This window comes from Poeciliopsis prolifica, unplaced genomic scaffold (genome assembly GCF_027474105.1).
Source record: "Poeciliopsis prolifica strain line A6 unplaced genomic scaffold, Auburn_PproV2 SCAFFOLD017, whole genome shotgun sequence".
NCBI classification, from domain to species: Eukaryota; Metazoa; Chordata; class Actinopteri; order Cyprinodontiformes; family Poeciliidae; genus Poeciliopsis; species Poeciliopsis prolifica.
The window spans coordinates 1,960,867-1,979,929 of record NW_026562392.1 but is presented as its reverse complement, the minus strand read 5'-3'; the positions used below and the strand labels follow the sequence as shown (position 1 = coordinate 1,979,929).

General features: G+C 42.1%; 1 protein-coding gene across 2 annotated transcripts; it reads left to right on the top strand.

The window, feature by feature from the left end:
- The first annotated feature begins 1,752 nt into the window (after positions 1–1,752).
- LOC129367462 (grainyhead-like protein 2 homolog) lies at positions 1,753–18,799 on the top strand. Of its 2 annotated transcripts, none has more exons than XM_055041895.1 (15): positions 1,753–2,054; positions 2,575–2,761; positions 3,607–4,020; positions 4,117–4,172; positions 5,454–5,670; positions 5,752–5,863; positions 10,121–10,215; positions 15,510–15,668; positions 15,787–15,844; positions 16,683–16,822; positions 16,918–16,955; positions 17,166–17,251; positions 17,354–17,439; positions 17,544–17,608; positions 17,858–18,799. In XM_055041895.1, exons 1-15 carry the CDS (start codon positions 2,041–2,043, stop codon positions 17,970–17,972), a joined length of 1,842 nt encoding a protein of 613 aa, XP_054897870.1. In that variant the 5' UTR covers positions 1,753–2,040; the 3' UTR covers positions 17,973–18,799. The 2 variants fall into 2 exon arrangements, with proteins under 2 accessions (XP_054897870.1, XP_054897868.1); XM_055041893.1 differs by having other exon boundaries at positions 2,572–2,761.
- The last annotated feature ends 264 nt before the right edge of the window (positions 18,800–19,063 follow it).

Sequence of the window (19,063 nt, the reverse complement as noted above, 5' to 3'; positions counted from 1 at the left end):
CTTTATTGTGAGATTTGCAGTTAAAGACATGAAAGTTTTCATATTTCCACTCTTTTTTTATTACACCCTTGTCCCTAATGGGGTCAGGAGGGCTGCTGCTGCCTGACTCCAGCAAACGTTTCAGGCAAGAGGCAGGGGACACAGTGGACAGGTTGCCAGTCTGTCACAGGGCAACACAGAGACAGACAGGACAAACTATGCGCACACACTCACACCTCGGGAGAATTTAGAGAGTCCATGTTTTTGGACTGTGGGAGGAAGATGGAGTATCAGGAGAGAATCCATGCATGCACAGGGAGAACATGCAAAGTCCATGTAGAAGGACCCCAGGATGGGAATCGAACCCAGGACCTTCCTGCTGCAGGGCAACAGTGCCACCAACTGCACCACTGTGCAGCCCAGTTTTCATATATGTTATTTTATTTGTAATAAATTTGCTGAGCATAAAAACATTCTAAACTATTAAAAATGCATTTGTAGTTATTTTTGTGCTTCTGCTGGGTGTCCATACTGTCAGCTACATATGCAAAGTCGCTAAATAAGCTATATATCTCTATATATCTCTATATATTCTTGTGTACATACATAGAAATATTTAGAATACATAAATAAATACTCCAGACAATGCAATTGGGCTGTTTGAGGTTATTTACACCAACACACCCAAAGTTATGCAAAAATAAAATGAGTAAAAATCCCTCAAAGAACCAATAACTGTTAATCCAGAATTAAAACGCCAATATTATTTAATTTTTATGTAATTGACCTCTCTAAGCAGTTAAACCTGTGTAGAACTGGGTGCATGGTTGGTGATACTATTATTAATCACTTAATGTATGCTGATGGCCTGGTGATTTTTAGACTAAATCCAGCTGGTCTTCAGAAGCTGCTCAATATCTGTTTCGCAAATGGTGAACTACATGTTAAAGTTAATCCATCAAAAAGTATCATCTTGATCCGTCGACAAAGGAGGACAAGTATGGGGTATTTCCTAACTTCAAGCTATCTGGGACTTTATTGAATGCATCAAATGAAGTAAAATATCTTGGTCATGTGTTGACCTACCGTTTTTCTGATGATGAGGACATTTACCATCAGGTTCGAATGCTATATGCTCAGGCAAACATCCTTGTCCGTAAGTTTGGATTCTGTTCTGATGAAGTGAAACTGAACTTGTTCAGATCTTAATGTACATCACTGTATACAGCACAACTAAAAAAAAAACAGTCTTCAAAGACTGAAAGTGGCTTCTAATGATGCATTTGTCGTGTAAACGAGTCTAATAATATAATTATTTTACTGTTAACGAATGTTAAATACAGTACAGTGAAATACTCATCTGTACTCTGGAGACACTGGTATGATTGTCTCCTGAACGGATAGTAGCTGTTTTTTCTTGTTTTGATGTACTTTTATTCTTTTATTGTTCTTTGTTTTTCTTTTTATTCCAGACTTTGAGTCTGGAATGTACATCAAAACATACGCTGCAGGTGTACACCAAGGCAGTCTTAGCTGCCTTGTCTGTAATAAAACTGATCTATCTAAATGTATCTATCTAAAACGTATTCCCTGTACCACATTAAAAATAAACATGAAGCCCACATCGCTGTCCTGTCCTTTTAAGACAACCCTCTCGTCTGTGGCTCCACCAATAGGAACAAGAATGCGCCACCTGTATGTAGTCGTTTGACCAATCAGCAAAGCCGCCCCCGTTTCCTCATTCGCCCTGCCTCTTTAAGTGCTGCACTGAACACCTTTATACCTCGTAACTAAATAGTTCTACACAAGTTTCTTCTTAATGAAGTTAGTTTGATGTCTTCTTGTTTTTTTAACTCGACAGTAATAAGATGGGCAGCGGACCCCGGTGTAGCTGGTAAGACTACCTCCTCTTCTGTTGGCTGTTTTCATCGAGAGCCTCCTCAGAGACAGCCTCAGGGGCCCCGGCTGCCGAAGTTTGAAGAGCCCCAAACAAAGTGACCCGAGCCAACTCGAAAGGCCGGTTTCTCGCGCCAGTCCAAAGAAATTACTACAGAGAGCAACATGGACCTGGACAAGTAAGACAAAGCCATTACCTCTCTCTCTCTCTCTCTCTCTCTCTCTCTCTCTCTCTCTCTCTCTCTCTCTCTCGCTCTCTTTTTTTTTTACACGCTGGTTTGAAATTTACGCATAGTAATAATAAACCCCATCAATATTTAGACAATTAAGCACAACTAGAACCTAGCTTAATGAGGAAAACAAGGAAACCCGCGTTATTTAAGCGCAACGTAAACATATTAGGAGATGTGTTGATTGCTGACCCTGTTTCTGATTCTAAATAATAGCATATGCTCAGATGAAGATGTTTTATGATTATTTTTTGAATATTGTGTGACAAAGATATGATTCACGGTCATAGTTTGCGTTCTTAGCCCGTCTGAAATGAGTCCTGTTCACCATATCAGACAGAAGTCTGGTGAGAAAACAGCCTGAGGCATGCCTGTTGGCTCCACAGACTGTTGTCCCGTGTTGACAGATTGACTTTGATCTGACACCCAACGCTCTCTGTCTCTTCCCACTTTCCAATCGTCTCAGCAGTAAACGGCTGGTGGTGGTGGTGCCCAATGAAATGTCGGTGGCCCCCCGCAGAGTGTTCAGCAACGAGGATGAGGCATGGAAGAACTACCTGGAGAACCCGCTGATCGCTGCCACCAAGGCCATGATGAGCATCAATGGAGATGAGGACAGTGTGGCAGCTCTGGGGCTGCTGTATGATTACTACAAGGTCAGAAAGGATGACTTTGCACACACACACATGCACACGCATACGCACACGCACGCACACACAAACATGGACACTCATACACACACACACACACACAAATCATTGTCGACTTCAGAAGGTCTCGACTGAACCACACACCACTCCTCGTTAACGACAAAGCAGTGGAGATCGTTAGCAGCACTAAGTTCCTGGGGGTTCACATTACAAACAACCTCAGCTGGACACCTTATATCACTTCACTGTATAAAAAGGCACAGCAGTGCTCCTACTTTCTAAGAATGAGAAGAGCTTCCCTCCCGCCTCCCATTCTCTCCACCTTCTACAGAGGAACCATCAAGAGCCTGCTGACCAGCAGCATCTCCATCTGGTCTGGGAACTGCAAGGCCTCAGACTGGAAGTCTCTGCAAAGAGTGGTGAAGCAGTTCAGATCCTCTCTGACTCCACTCATCCCCTCCATGGTTTGTTCATCCGGTTGGCTTCTGGCAGGAGATTCCGTAGCATCCTGCAGAACAGCCAGACTCAGAAATAGCTGTCTGACTGGCCATCAGACTGCTCAACAATCCCATCACTAAAACTGTCTAAGACCGCTTGAAAATATTAAGTTGTATATATTTAGCGACATATTACTATTTGCTTATTATGTAATTAAAGGCACACTTGTGTTTCTGTGTGTGCTCCGGTGGCCAATCGATAATATTTAATTGCCAATTTTACTTATGTTTCTTTGAGCAATGACAATAAAGTAAGACTAAGTCTAATTTTTTTCCCTCTTCTGTCCTGTGTGGAGCTCAGTAATGAGTTCAGGTTTTAGTTCTTATCTTTTCTGTTGCCTTAAATCCGTTCAGGTTCCTAGAGAGAGAAAGCGCTCGTTCGGAGGTGTCCCACCCCTGGATCCCTCCGAAGCCTACGGCGGCCCAGACGTCCTGGATCACCACAGTCAGGCCCTGAGGTCCATGCCGGTGAACCTCTCTCTGAACGGCTCCACGGCAGAACACCACGGCTCCAAGCGTGCCGCTGCCGCCGTTGCCTCCGATACCAGAGGAGGAGACAGTAAAGGCGGTGGCTGTGCGCCTCTCGCCCTGGTGAAAACGGAGAGCCAGGCGTCCACCCCGGTTTTAAGTTCCCACCTGGAGGAACCCAGAGAGCAGCAGAAGATGCTTTATGAGCAGAGCTGCTACGACTTGTCGCTCTCTGGGTACCAAAAGGAGGAGCAGAGCAGCCCTCCGGACAGCACGCATGAGGAACGCATGGTGGAAGAGGTCAGGTGCCGCATCCTGCATACGAGTTCTGTGTTCCCCGTCTTCTGCTCGACTTTCCGGGTTTTCTTTAAAACACACTTGTTTTCTTTGTTCCAGATTTATCACAGAAATCGATCTTCACGAGTCGACGTGTCCTTCCATCAACTACCAATGTAAGACTTTATGTTCACATAAAGATAGGCTTGTCACGATGAGAAAAATTACTGGGTGGTAAAATTATTCTCATCCTCACAATGGAAATGATCAAGCTAATTAGAATTCACTATGAGATTGATTAATTAATTAATTAATTAGTTGATTAATTGCTCATTTTCATTATAGTATCATTTCCAGTATAGTTTCAGGACATGATACTGCCAGGGAGCAGAGAGGGGCTCAAATGATTAGTCGTGATGAAATAATTGTCAACTAACTTAGCAATCGGTTAATCGTTACCTGGAGAATACAGACTAAAAAAAAAAAGAAATTTTCTGAAAGAACAGCACAGTCAGAGCAGTATTTAAGTTAAAGTTGTACACAAAATATTCACATTCTCAAGTTACAAAAAACCCTTTTACTGTAAAAAATATATATAAATGTCCTCCTCATGTGGGAGTTTCAGCTTCAAACTCTGTTTAAAATAAATTCTCCTATTAACCACCTTTTGCGGTCAAAATATGAATCTGTTAATCCAAACCATAAACACCAGATCAGTTCCTCACTGTATTGACGTCCAGGTCTGAACTTATCTTGTTTCTATCTGCAAGTTCATCCTTTGCTACCAATGATCTTGTTCATTAAAGAAAAGCTGCATTATTGCATTTTGGGTAATTTTCTCATTCAAAAAATTAATAAATTATTTGTTTGTTTGTGTCTTTTTAATGTATTTCTAATATTGTCCAAAAAGACTTAAGTGGCCAAATGGAAAAATCTGCTGACTGTGCCAAGTTTTAAAATCTGATTAATTGATGGAATAACAGATTACTAAATCGGTTAGCTTCAGCTCCCAGTCACAATGTTTTAGAAGTTACCTCACTATTTTAGTGTTGTTTTAGCTGCAGATTTATCCTTTGCTACAAGCGACGCAGGCGTTCACTAACGGAATGCCGCTGCTACGTTTTAGGCAATAAAATCTTTATTTTCTCATTTTTAGAAGAGGAATTGTTTATTTCCATCTTTTGATGTTTTTCTAACACCTTATAAAAAGGCTTGAGTGGTGAAATGAAAAATCTGCAGAATGTTTTTTTTTATTTTCATATTAATCATCTGAATAATTAGAATAGCAAATTGCTAATCTTTAGCGTCAGGATTAGAATGGAATACGAACCACATGATACAAATTATTAGTAAAAATCTTTCCACATATTCACTACCTTGACTTGTTCTTTGCATGAAAACTTGTGGGTATATTTTGACAAAACACTTTAAGGATTTGAGAACTCAATGTCTTGCAGTGACTGCTTCTCCTACAGCCTGGAGGCCAACATGTCGCTGCGGCCGCGCCAAGGAGAGGGCCCCATGGCCTACCTGAACCGGGGCCAGTTCTACGCCTTGTCTCTGTCCGACAGCGGCTACAGGTCGGCCCACTGTCTGTCCGGGGGCCGAGCGTCCGGCGGCGAGCGGCACGCCTCCCAGGGAAGCTCCGACCTGCAGCGGGACACCGTGGTGCAGGTGAGGGATCCTGGGAGTCCCGGCTAAAAGCCGCACGCGCTCGGCCCTCGTAACGCTGCGTGACTGTGCTTCGTCACGCAGAGTGTGATCATGGTGGTGTTTGGGGAAGACAAGTCCAGAGACGACCAGCTAAAGAACTGGAAGTACTGGCATTCCAGACAACATACTGCAAAACAAAGGGTACTGGATATTGGTAAGAGGATTTTAAAAAATCGTTTTACATATATATAATTTTTTTTATTTTTTATTTTTACACAGATTACCTTTAGCTGTTACTCTCAGGAACTGCTAACTTTTCCCCCTTACTCTACAAGAAAAACAAGGCGGGACACCTGACGGAGAATCCCTCCACCTGCTGTGCTGTAAAACCGGATTAGATTTGAATAACAGTTGATGTTCGATTCCCACAGGAGTCATGTGAACAGCCAGTGGGGCTGCATTTGCATAGACGTTATGGAGAAATGAGTGCAAGCCTGGATTGCGGCCATATCCTGTATGATCATTCAAGAGGCAGGCCTCAACCTGCGGCCTAAATACTCAGGAATGAACACGATCTGTCATCCACTAGTGGGTTTTACTGTGTGGGGCAAGTTCACGCCGCTAACATTGCTGGCATGGACTTGCTGCACAGTGGATAAGAGTGGAAATGAATGCGTGACTGGGCTGTGAAGAGATGATTTTTAAAATTTATTCTTAGTTGGAAATCGGATTTAAGAAGTGAAAATATTTGCGCATCTGATTTTGATTTACTCAGAGATACGGGATAAGATATCCCCTTATCTTACCACGTGGGTAAGATAAGGGGAATAGAAGAGGGAAAAAAACGTGTTGAACTCATAAACTCTGATTTAGAGATTCAGATTGTTTTGGCCGGACTGCTAAACGACCAGAGGTCAGGGAAGTTCAGCAGGTTCATTTATTCAAATATTAAGTCCCGATATATTTGGATTATTTTGTCTGTAGAACTGGTGAAAATGAATGTTTTCAGTTAAACAATGTGTTTGTAATATGTGGAATTTTGAAAGACAAAAAAGTACGGTGGCCCTGAGGTGCAAAACACTACAACATTAAGGAAAGCACTACAACATTAACGAAAACACGACATTAACAAAAACACGACAACATTAACGAAAAACACGACAACATTAAGAAAACACAACATTAAGAAAAACACAACAACATTAAGAAAAACACAACATTAAGAAAAACACGACAACATTAAAAAACACGACAACATTAAGAAAAACAACAACATTAAGAAAACACACAACATTAAGAAAAACACAACACAACAAAAACACGACAACATTAACGAAAAACACTACATTAACGAAAACACAACATTAACAAAAACACGACAACATTAAGAAAACACAACATTAAAAAAACACACAACAAAAACACAACAACATTAACGAAAAGCACTACAACATTAAGGAAAACACAACGGAAGAGGTAGGTCCCAGTGGGAGACCTAAGAAGTCGCTGATTGGACGACAGGTCGTTTTACTTTTGAACCGGAAGTTATTCTGGCTTTAACTTGATTGCTGAAAACAAGAATGTTCTCAGTGATCCAAACCTTAGTACTGTTATTCGTAAATATTTTGAGTCAGGACATACTTACGAGGTGATACTGGACATGCTCCAGACCAACCACGAAGTGTCGGTTAGCATGCGTTCAGTAAAGACTCATTTGAAAGTAGCAGGGCTGCATTGAAGAGGCAACTACTCTCCACTTCCTGAAGTGAGACGTGTCATTATGTCCGAGCTTAGAGGACCAGGGCAATTATTTGGCTATCGGACCATGTGGCAGTTCTCAAACTAAAACACAACCTGCGTGTCAAACGTGATGTTGTAATGAGACTGCTGAGGCAGCTGAATCCTCAAGGCATCGCTCTGAGAACTCGCAGGTTTACAAGACGCACGTATCCCTCCACGTGGCCCAATTACATATAGCATGTAGATGGCTACGACAAAACAAGCCATTCGGCTTGGCCATCTCAGGGTGCATTGATGGTTTTTCGAGAAGGATAATGTGATTAAGACAGCTGTGGAAAGATAGTTTAAATCCCAAGGCCACTTACCTTTGAGAAATGAAGAGAACATTTTCCTGGTAAATTAATTGGTTCCCATGTTTTGGAAGGGACACATTATTTCAGGTGGCTAAAATATGGTTCCCCCTCATATCTCTGGCAAATAAAGAGCAAATGTTTTCAAATAATTTGTTGTTGATGAAGAGATGAATAAGCACAGTTGAAGACTTGTTGGTAAATAGTCCCCATGTTTTGAAGGGGGAACAGATTATTTTAGTCACCTAAAATATATGGTTCCCTCATCATAACTCTGGCACACAAGGAGCAAATTCTACCAAAATCACAGGAGTTATTGTTGATGATGAGTGGAATAAACAGAGAAAAAAATCTTGCTGGTAAATTAAGTTGTTCCCATATTATGGAGGGGGACCAGATTATAATTTCCTCCATTCTTTCTACCCTTACCGAACCTTGGGGAATAAAGAACAACTGTTTCCAAATTCTCAAAAATCTTTACATACACACTACGTGTTGGGAAAACTGTGTTTGGTGCCTGACTTATTTCTGCCAGGCTTACGTGAGAAACGTTGGAAAAAGAGCGATTCTCTTGGCGTATAAAATAACAAAAACAGCATCAGAAGATCTTGTTTATTTATTTATTATACAATTTTTTAAACAACAGCTGCCAATTAAACTCAATGTTACAACCTTCACATGATTATATGAGTTGTTTTACCGAGAAATCGATCAGAAGCGACGTGAAAATGGTCAGATCCGCCTCATTCGTCTCTCTGGCTGTAATGATCGCTCCCGACACAGGGGAACCGAATTTAGCACCTACTACCCGAACTTTCATTTCTACCTTTTGTCTTAACCCCTTTCTCCCAAGAGAATACTTTGGTCGCTCCTCATTTTTCTATTCAAGGAAGGTGCTGAGGGCTGGTGTACGGCAGGATGGGACAGTCTGTTGTGCTAGAAGTAAAGCAAAGAAAAAATGTCGCACATCACATTCATGCAAACAGACGATATGTATTACGAACTGAAGTAAAGCTGCCACAAGTATAAATTAAGTGCGAGTTCGCTTCCAAAAGGCGGCTAGCCTGATCGCAGTGCAGCAGAACCAGAACGACACCAATTATCCTAAAACAGTAGTGCCTAAGGCTGTAACGGACCTTACGATATATAGCTAATACAATTCTGCTGTATTATAGCGACTTTGTGTACTTTTAATTGCATTTATAATGAACAACTAGATGACAGTGGACACGGTCTGGAGACCACTAGCGTTAGCAAGTTACTACATCCATAAGAAATATGAATCTTCCTTTATACTTTTAACTTACTTGAACATTGTGGAGTATCCTCCATACAAGTTTCTTGAAGCCTCTTGCCACAATTACTGCAAAAATTTGGTGACGGCTCAACCACCTCCTTTCCACAGTTCGGGCAATACATGGCGAAGTGACTGTATTCCCGCTTCCTTAGGTTTTCAATCAAACGAAGCACTCCAGCATAACTTCCGGTTCAAAAGTAAAACGACCTGTCGTCCAATCAGCGACTTCTTAGGTCTCCCACTGGGACCTACCTCTTCCGTTGTGTTTTCCTTAATGTTGTAGTGCTTTCGTTAATGTTGTTGTGTTTTTGTTAATGTTGTTGTGTTTTCGTTAATGTTGTTGTGTTTTTGTTAATGTTGTTGTGTTTTTGTTAATGTTGTAGTGTTTTGCATCTCAGGGCCACTGTAAAAAAGGGATCTGGTTTATACTACATGATGTCACCACCATATTGTCTCATCGATGAAATAAAGTGTTGACATTAAGTTATTAAGTTATACAGGTGCTGTACAACTTAATCTTCCCATTAACCCACAAAACCATTTGAAATATTCCAGTTAATCAGTTTGACTTTAAACAAGCTGTAAAATAGGACGTTCTCCTCCTTCACTATTCACTGTCGCCAACGTGGCTGCTATCGGTCTGGCAAGGAAAAAAAAAAGAATAAAGTTTGATATCAACTGATACTGATTTCCATCTTGTTGCTGTTTGTTTTTCGGGGATTGGTCATTTGGTGTTTGTTTGGTCATATGACCGTGGAGTGTTGAACTCCAGCAGTGTCAGTGTGTTGGTGATTTTACAGTGTTGAAAGGGCAGGAAAATATATGTGTATCTAAATCTTACTATATCTATCTCTGTGTGTGTAAACATGTGTAAAGTTCTATATATAAATATAAAGGTGTATCTCTGTCATCGGTCATAACAGCAATATTAATATGGCATATTGGTATCGACTCAAAGTTTTACATTATTGCATCCTTAATGTCCAGGACAGTTTTTTGCACAACATTTCAAAATTAAGGTTTTAAATCATAATCTTAACCCCGTCTGAAACCGTTCTCTCGTGTTTCTTGTCTTTGCATCCAGCTGACTACAAGGAGAGCTTCAGCACCATCGGGAACGTGGAGGAAATCGCCTACAACGCCGTGTCTTTCACCTGGGACGTGAGCGAAGAAGCCAAGGTAAGAACCAACAGCAGCAGAGGCATGCTGGGATTTGAAGTTTTCAGAACCCGGCCGATCACCGCGACGACATGCAGTCCAGTATGTCCGTCCATCAGATCTCGCATGAAGCACAGATCCATTTTCACGTCCATTCATTATGTTGAGCTTATTGTAGAGCATGTAAAAAAATAGTTTCACTTGGATGAAGACAGAAGCCATATTTGCAGGAAGTCTGCGGCCAGCAGCAGTGACCCTGCTGTCTCACACTCGGGCCGAGCATCACTCTTTAAACGGCTGTACAGAAACCCAGGCTGGTAATTGCGGCTTTGCAGGTTTGACTGTAAATATTTACGGTTTGCCACAGGCCTTCTGTGTGCTCTGTTGGTTTTGGGCAGGTTTCCGCTGCAGCGCTCCCCTCATGTGTTCACTGTACCGTGTTCTTCTACTGCTTAGAGAACATGATTGCACAAGTGGTTCCATCTGAGACAGGATAGTTTAATTAGCAGCATCTTTTAATTTGTATTATAACTGAATAAAAAAATCAGCTACAGCTGAAACCAGAAGTTTAGATACCCTGAATAACAAGACAGTTTTTTTTCTCATTAGACTAAACTTCTCTTGTTTTAAATCAGTTAGAATGAGCAGAATTATTTCTGTTTGCTAATTGCCACAATAATGAAAAAAAGAGTATATCAGAGATTTATATATTAATGTCTTCAAAATCAGTATTTTCTAGCACTGCTGCTGAATAATATGGATTTTGCTCAAACCTTCCTGTGTTAACTTACAAACAGTGATTGTTTTTTTTTTTTGTCAATTTCTTTGGAGTAACGACTTCTTCGTTGCTGAGTGGCCTTTCTGCCTGTGATGCTGCAGAAAACGTTTCATTCTGGATGCTGAATGTTACACAAAGTTTTGACTTTTATTTTGGGGGTGATTTGGACATTTTGGACCAGAATCCGTTCATTTCTGGAACACAGAATCCTGGTCCTTCCTGAGCGGCATGATAGTTGTGTCTGTGTGTAATGTTTCAATGCAGCTTTACTTCAAGCATCGCTAAATTGTTCTCAGGATGCATCAGATGAGTGCAGCGCATCAGTTCTCTTCCTGAAATTTCTTTTGACTTTCCCATCATGTGAACCGTTGAAGCGGTGTGTTCCAGGTGTGTTCCTGGTGTGTTCCAGGTGTGTTCCTGGTGTGTTCCTGGTGTGTTCCAGGTGTGTTCCTGGTGTGTTCCAGGTGTGTTCCTGGTGTGTTCCAGGTGTGTTCCAGGTGTGTTCCTGGTGTGTTCCAGGTGTGTTCCAGGTGTGGCCACTGTGTGTCGCTTTGGATGTGGCCTCATTATCTTTATTGCGTTGAAGGCTGTGAAATTCACCATGATGACTGTGTTGGGATGGAATGAGTTAGGGCTCTTTGTATTTTTTTTTTTTTATTCCTTATTTTCTGAATAATATTACATAATTAAAACACGCATTTTCACACACACGCGCACGGGCGGGGAAACTGTGACTGGCTTGGGTCGGTGGAGGTGGGAATCGGCGGTGCTGCGTAGGAGGCCCATTTGCGCTTTAGGCTTTCACAGAAATCAACCCTCACCTCTGCAGGTTGGGGCACGACGCTGTTGATACAGCGCAGTGGGAAACTGTTTGCTGAGCCGCGGTGAGAGCTCACCTAACCGTTATCCGTCTCCGCCGACCTGTTTGCTCAAGCCGCCCGTCCCGTTTTACCGGAAAAATCTACAGGTGTTTGTGTTAGGTTTATATGATTTGGCATCAGTCATGAGAATATGTTCCTGGATGTAGCTATATTTGGAGGAGTGTTTACACTGTACTCTGCCCCTCTGTGATTTTTCTTCTTTCTTTCTGGGTGTGGTTTGAGTTTTAGAAGTTGAACCAACATGTTGATTTTATTTGAAGTCTAGGCCTCCATCTACCTCCCCAAAAATGTGAGATTCATGTGAAGTGGGGCTTGCCTGAGATTCATGTGAAGTGGGGCTTGTCTGAGATTCATGTGAAGTGGGGCTTGTCTGAGATTCATGTGAAGTGGGGCTTGTCTGAGATTCATGTGAAGTGGGGCTTGTCTGAGATTCATGTGAAGTGGGGCTTGTTCATTAAGTGAACTGTTCCTGTTCACTTAATGACACTGTGACCTTCTGTCATCACTGTGCACTAAATCACAGTGATGAACAACCGATTTCTTTGTCGACGACTGAAAAAAAATCCCTCTGCTTTTATCAATAGAATATAACTTTGTTTCTATAACTGCCAGCAGAGTATTGGTTAAAAACCTGATTCTAACAGTAACTTCTCTCTTTAGTTGTTTGCTTCATGAGTTTGTTGCAGAGAATTTTTGGAACTAGTTTATTTAAAACATTGCTGCAACATGTTGAAGTTTGAACATGTGTCAAACTGAGTCAAATCCAGACACAGTTTGAGATCTGGGTTTTGACTAGACCTTGATTTCTTTGAAAATTTTTTACTGTAGTAATTAACCTGCTGATGTGCCAGTTTTGTGACTTTACTCTAATTTGACCAGAGAAAACAAAGTTTCTAGGTTCTCAGGAAACTTTTTTTTTCTAGTCCTCAAACTTGTCGATGCTTACACACACCTCACACTCGACCTTTCACAGACGCTTTACTGCTTTCTTCTATTTCTTTAAGCCTGATGTAAGCCGTTGATACATTACAAGACTGCTTTTTTTTTTTTTTAATGATTAGAGGTTTACGTGAACAGACTGTTCTTGCTTCAAGACTTGAGGGGAACAAAACAATAGAATATATTAATATATTCAGGTTCTCTTCATGTCACTTTGGAAGCAGTGGTGGAAAATAGACTCAGGAATTTGATTTGGTCTCCACCAAACATGACGGAGCATAAAAAGTGCAAAGAAATATTAAATGGTTGAATCTGCCTCCCTTGCTTTGGGTGTGCTAAGTGTGCAGCATCACACTCAAAGAAACCTGAGGTTGCAATTGCTGCCTTGGTGGATCAACAAAAGGCAAAGGTCAAAAGTTATGTCTTGGTTTTCTGTTATTAATAAATTTGCTAAACAGTCATGTTTTGCAAATTTGACTGCTTTTCTTCTGCTTTACCGTAATAGGGCATGTAAGTGTAGAATTTTAGATTAATTAGATATAATTTGGAATAACGTAGCAAGATATGGAAAAAGTGCAGCGATGTGAGAACTTTCTGGATGATATGAGTGTAATAAGGGAGCTGCCTCATCCTTCACTGACTTTTCTTTTCTTTTTTTTTTTAGATCTTATTTATAAGACTGATCAAACCTAAACTCATGAACACCATCACTACAATGTAGTGTACGCTAACTGTCAGATCAGCTACTCTGTGACCTCATCGTATCCCAATATGACTTCAGGGATTATTATGGAGCTCTTGGGGGTTTTTAGCAGTTTCTCCAAACAATGCTGCAGGGAACGTTCTGGAACGTTCACTCTTTGGAAGACCGGCTGCTGCTCCTAGATTAATGATGGTGAGCAGCAGTTGCTACACTAATGGCATTGCAGAAGTCTTTACATGTTGGGGGTTATGTTGACACTCACCTAGCAACTGTCAAAACTTCACTTTTTTTTGAAACGGAGGCGGTTTGTGGCATGAATTACAGTACCTGGTCGTCTGCTGCGTTAGCTTTTAGATTCGAGGGAAGGGTGTTGGCGCAGTCATGGGGAACAACTGTGATGGACTAGCAGTCATGGAAATGTGGTTTCCCCCGCCCTCCTTGTCTGTAGTTGGCAGAATAACTTTTATTAAGAGGGAGCGACCCAAGCGGCCTATGCAGTCCCTACACCGGTGGAACAGATGAATGTTTCTTTCTTTCTTTGGGAGGAAGAAAGAAACTCCTGTCACATCCCACTCATCCTGCTGGCTCTCCAACATGTCTAGACACGGACCGTGGATTTCTTCTCACTTTCCTTTTCTTTTTACCTGCATACCAAGTATAAACAGGGAGGTGTTTACCGAGAGAGCTCAAACATAGTCAACCAGGTGGTTTTTATCTGATCAAGTGTGGGGAAGCGGTACTTACGGGAGGACTAAGACTGTGATGGCACATGTTGGCAGGCTTTAAGGCCAACATGTAAGGAGCTGCAGGTGTGAGTCAGATGTGTTAAAGGTTGGTCAGATGAGGTATTCTTGGAAGAGATGAGTCTCTGGTACATTCTTGACAGGAGCGAGACCGCCGTTGTGACATTGACGACGTCGGAATTGAGAACCGGTTCTCAGTCATCTCACCATTGTAAAGAACGGTCAAAAAAATCCTCCTGAAAACTCAAACACAACGTTCAAAGAAGAAGAAAAACGGTCTACATGCTGCTTTCCATGTTAACTCGGCTTACAGAGGGAAAGCGTTTGTCCCTGAGGTAAGAGTCCAGAAGGAATCATCTAATTTGAATGTATGTTGACACACATCAAGGCCATCAAATCAATCTGGACTTGCATGATGAGCTGCTACACCCAGAATGAGCACCAGGGGGCATAATGGTGAAGCCATTAGGTTACCTTCAGGAAGTTGATCTTAACACAGAGGGATTAGTACTTTCAAAATAGAAGCCTACCACAAACAAACTTCTTTTCAGCCAGGGTCTTGTGTCCTTCAGCCCAGTGTGAGAGACGTTCGTCTCTCCATCTTATCAATGTAACCTGCTTTTCAACAAGAGTTGTGAACATGTGTGGAGCTGTGACTCACAGGCTGTGATTGTGATCTGGGTTTACTCAGGCAAGGTTGTGACAGCAATCAGGTATGTCCATCATAAACATCAGGAAGTGTCAAGATCATCTTTTTAGATGATCTAGTTTAAATAAACACAGTTCTGACTCGGGCCGCACGATCGCCACTGGAATTATGTCACAGGGAAAACATGAAGTTAGAGGCTGAAATATGCAAAATTGGAGAACAGTAGGAGAATGTAGCATAATGAGGAAAAGTGGTCAGTCTTCTGCAGCATACATCTATAAGCTTTTATCAAAAAAGGAAAGTTTTAAGCCTGGTTGTGAAAGTAGACCGGGTGTCTGCCTCATGGACTAAAACTGGGAGTCTGAGAACAAAAGGATCCGTCTCCCATTCTACCTTTAGAAGCTCTAGGAACCAGCAGAAACCCGCAGTATGAGAGCGAAGTGCTCTGATAGGAACATACAATCACATCTCTGATGTATGATGGAGGTGATTATTAAGGGCTTTGCATGCAAGATGGAAAATCATGGATTCAATAGGGAGCCAATGAAGGGAAGCTAAAAGAGGGAAAAAAAATCAGTTTAAGGTGTTTTTATTTTTATTTTTTTGTCTTTCCGTCCTGCAGGTCTATATCTCTGTCAACTGTCTGAGCACAGACTTCTCGTCTCAGAAGGGAGTGAAGGGCATGCCTCTGATAATCCAGATCGACACCTACAGCTACAACAGCTGCAGCAGCCGGCCCGTCCACAGGGCCTTCGCTCAGATCAAGGTCTTCTGTGACAAGGTGAGGAGGTCAAAGGCAACGGGAGCCGTCTGCTCAGCGAGGCTGACTGGACCCGGGTGGATCTGTTCTTTTTAATTGCCGTTTTCCCTTTTCCCCCATTCTGTCCCCCCATCTGCAGGGAGCTGAGAGGAAGCTACGCGATGAGGAGAAGAAGCAACTAAGGAGGAGGATAAAAGGTGATGCATGCTGTTTAGTTCTTTCTAAACATTAACTAACTTAAACTAATTTGATGTAAAATGATGTTAGCAAGCGTTTTCTTTTATGGAAGCAAATGTTTGAACTATACCGGTTTTAGGCAGTATTACCTAAAACCGACTTTTTTGAGCTTTACGTCATGTTGTAATTTTATCCCCTCTTCAAAAACATGCTTTTCATTCTTTCCTGCGTGTTTGAGAAATCCTTTCATCTCCATGGCAAAATGCTGAATGGCGTCTCGAAGGCGGTGCAGCTCCTCGTCTGAGCTTCTGCCTCACAGAGCAGCACTCACCCAGGATTCCTCCACTCAGACCCTTCAGACTAGTCAGCAGCAATTAGCAAACACCTGTCAGAACTGCACATCTGCTGAGCTCATTGTAGACAGACACAGGAATGTGACGGCGAGGTCTGAAGCTGGCAGGTTTTATGATCAGCACTGCTAAATGGTTGCAAATGTGGATCGTAAACCGTCTTCTCTGTTGAAAGAAATGGTGTTTCTCTCTTAAACAGCAGTTGATGATCCTTCAGCTTCGGGCACTTCTCAGTGCAATGCTGGTAAAAACCTCTAAGGGTGCGATCACTTAAGAAAGACAGAACAAGGATTTTTAAAGAGACAGAGACCCAGTTTCAAGGCGTTAAATTACAAAGTCAAAAATGTTTTAAGTCATATTTGACTTTTTATAACAGGTGAAAGTAACATAGTTACTTATTAGAGACTCATAGCTCAATGAGTCTTAAAAACACATTCCTGCCCCTTTAAGAGTTTGCTTAAAAACATGCTGAGCGCTCTCTCTCTCTCTCTCTCTCTCTCTTAATTAGGAAAGAACAGCAGCTTGGGGTCGAGCTCCCCCATGAGGAAGGCTGAAAGTACGCTGTTCAAAAGCATACTGGACCTGGATTCCCAGCCGGTCCTGTTCATCCCTGATGTCCACTTCGGGAACCTGCAGAGAGCGGGGCAGGTGAGGATCCAGTCGGTTCGCTGACACATCCGGCGTGACGCTCGCCGCCTCCGTCCGGCCGAGCGCCTCTCACTTCTTTCTGGCGCTTCCTGCAGGTGTTTGCCGTCAGCACCGACGAGGTTCTTGTGGAGAGGTGAGCATCGCTGGTTCTGTTTGACGTCCTGCCTGCTGCGGCTCAGTACGACACAGAGGGTTTGTGTTCGACCGTTGAGATGTGTTGTCCTGAAACGTGGTGCGACAGGAGAGACTTTGGAAACAAAACCATTTGTCTGCGTCCTAAACGACTGATTTTCAACTGAAGTATTGATATTCTGGGCTGTTTGTCTGTTCATGCGTTCATCAGAGGGCTTCCTAAGAAGACGATGCCAAGTCAGGAAGAGATCTGCCCACCGCAGCCCAAGAAGTCCAGAGTGGAGCCTGAACGGAAAGGTGAATTTTTCTAATCCCGGCCAGATTCTTGTTTTTGTTTCCAAATATGGATTGTAGTTTATTCCAGGTGTAAAATGTTTTGCTTTGCTCCTTCTGTTCTAGTTCTGCTGTATGTGAGGAAGGAGTGTGACGAGGTGTTTGATGCCTTAATGCTGCACGCCCCAACCCTCAGAGCGCTGATGGAGGCGGTGAGCCATCTGCCTTTTCATGTTCAATGGTTGAAACGTGAAATGCTTCATCTGCACCTGGAATACTTTTCACATTTCTTTTTTCTTTTACTTTATCTTCATAGATTTCTGAGAAATACACAGTGCCCGTTGAGAAGATCGCTAAAGTTTATCAGAAAAGCAAAAAAGGGTGAGAAAGCTCACAGACACAAGACGTCCGGTTGATGACATGTGGAAAACCACAGGGATGTCCCGGCTTTCGCTTGGAAAGCAAAATACGTACTAATGCAAAATACACTTAAGGTTGCTTTCAAACATTTTGATAAGGTCAATATATATAAAGGCATAACCAGGAAGTAAGGTATTAGCTATAACCCTGGCTCTGTGTTCTTCAGTCTCTTCTGTTTTTAACAGCATTCCTTGTTTTTATGAACCACAGGGTCCTGGTGAACATGGACAACAACATCATCCAGCACTACTCCAACGAGGACACCTTCATCCTGGCCTTGGAGAGCTCAGCCGACTCGTTTCACGTCACCCTGTCAGAAATCTGACCTCCGTCAGCCTCAGCGCGGGATTCAGTCGTTACATTATACGGACGGAGAAGATGCCTGCCGAGTGAGGCAGTAGAACTGGGTAGACACTCGCAAGCATCGCAGGTAACCGTTAATAACGGCACCGAGCGGGGTTCCCTGAACGCCACGCGGCAGTCTTACCAAGGCAGCCTGGTTAAGAGGTTTTTTTTACACAAAGAGCCAAAATGTGCGATATTATGTGGATGTTACCTGGTAGCAGTCGCTTGCTGAACAGTTTTTTTTTTTATTTTATTCCGTTGGAGCTGATGACATTCCAGATCCACATAAAGCAACATGCTGGTTTGCTGAGGTTCCAGGATGAACACAATAAAGATCTGCTGTTGGCGCCTCGTCTGCTTCCTGACTCGCCCAAAATCAGTGCAGGTTGATGTGATCTGGCATTATTCATGGTACAGGCAGATTTTCTGTTTACTGCTGAACATTATTCCTCTAGAAAGTCGTTTCTATGTTTTTCCTTGTTTTTTTTTTTAACTGACTTTTTTCAGATTGTTGCATTTTTTTGGTATGTCAAAAGTTTGCATGCGAGTTGTAAATAGTTGTAAATTTTAAATGCCATGGAAGCACTAAAGTGTTTTTTTCTGGGTTCTTTCCAACATTATTTATGATATTTGCTCCAAACTGAAGAGGTTTATACAACTTTGAGATTTCACATCAGAGCTTTACTTTCCTCTACTTTTAACTATACTGTCAATGATATTTTGTGTCAACTTATGTGTCATTCTGTCTTTAGCACCATGATGTACAGTCTTATTCGTGAATCATTCAATATAGTTTTATATGCAGAAGTCTGTGTGTCTGTTTGGTTGCAAGAAAATCTAAATGTTGAGGACGAAGTCACTTCTGGAGGTTTTAAAATTGTGTTTTTGCAAGAAAAAAGTTTTTATCTAAGCCTTGAAGTTTTGCACTTCTTTTCATTTGTCTAGTTAAGGATTGGAGCAGCATATAAATATGAAAAGCTGCTGACGGTGCAGCATTTCTGTTGCGCAGGTCAAAGGTCGCACGAGAGGTGAAAAACACATTAAATGATCTTGGTCTAATTTTTCTACATG

Bases quoted from the DNA above. Each gene is read 5' to 3' on its own strand.
- LOC129367462 (XM_055041893.1), top strand. The intron at 15,845-16,682 runs GTGATGCATGCT...TCTCTTAATTAG, and splicing joins ACTAAGGAGGAGGATAAAAG to GAAAGAACAGCAGCTTGGGG. The intron at 17,440-17,543 runs GTGAGCCATCTG...TTATCTTCATAG, and splicing joins TCAGAGCGCTGATGGAGGCG to ATTTCTGAGAAATACACAGT.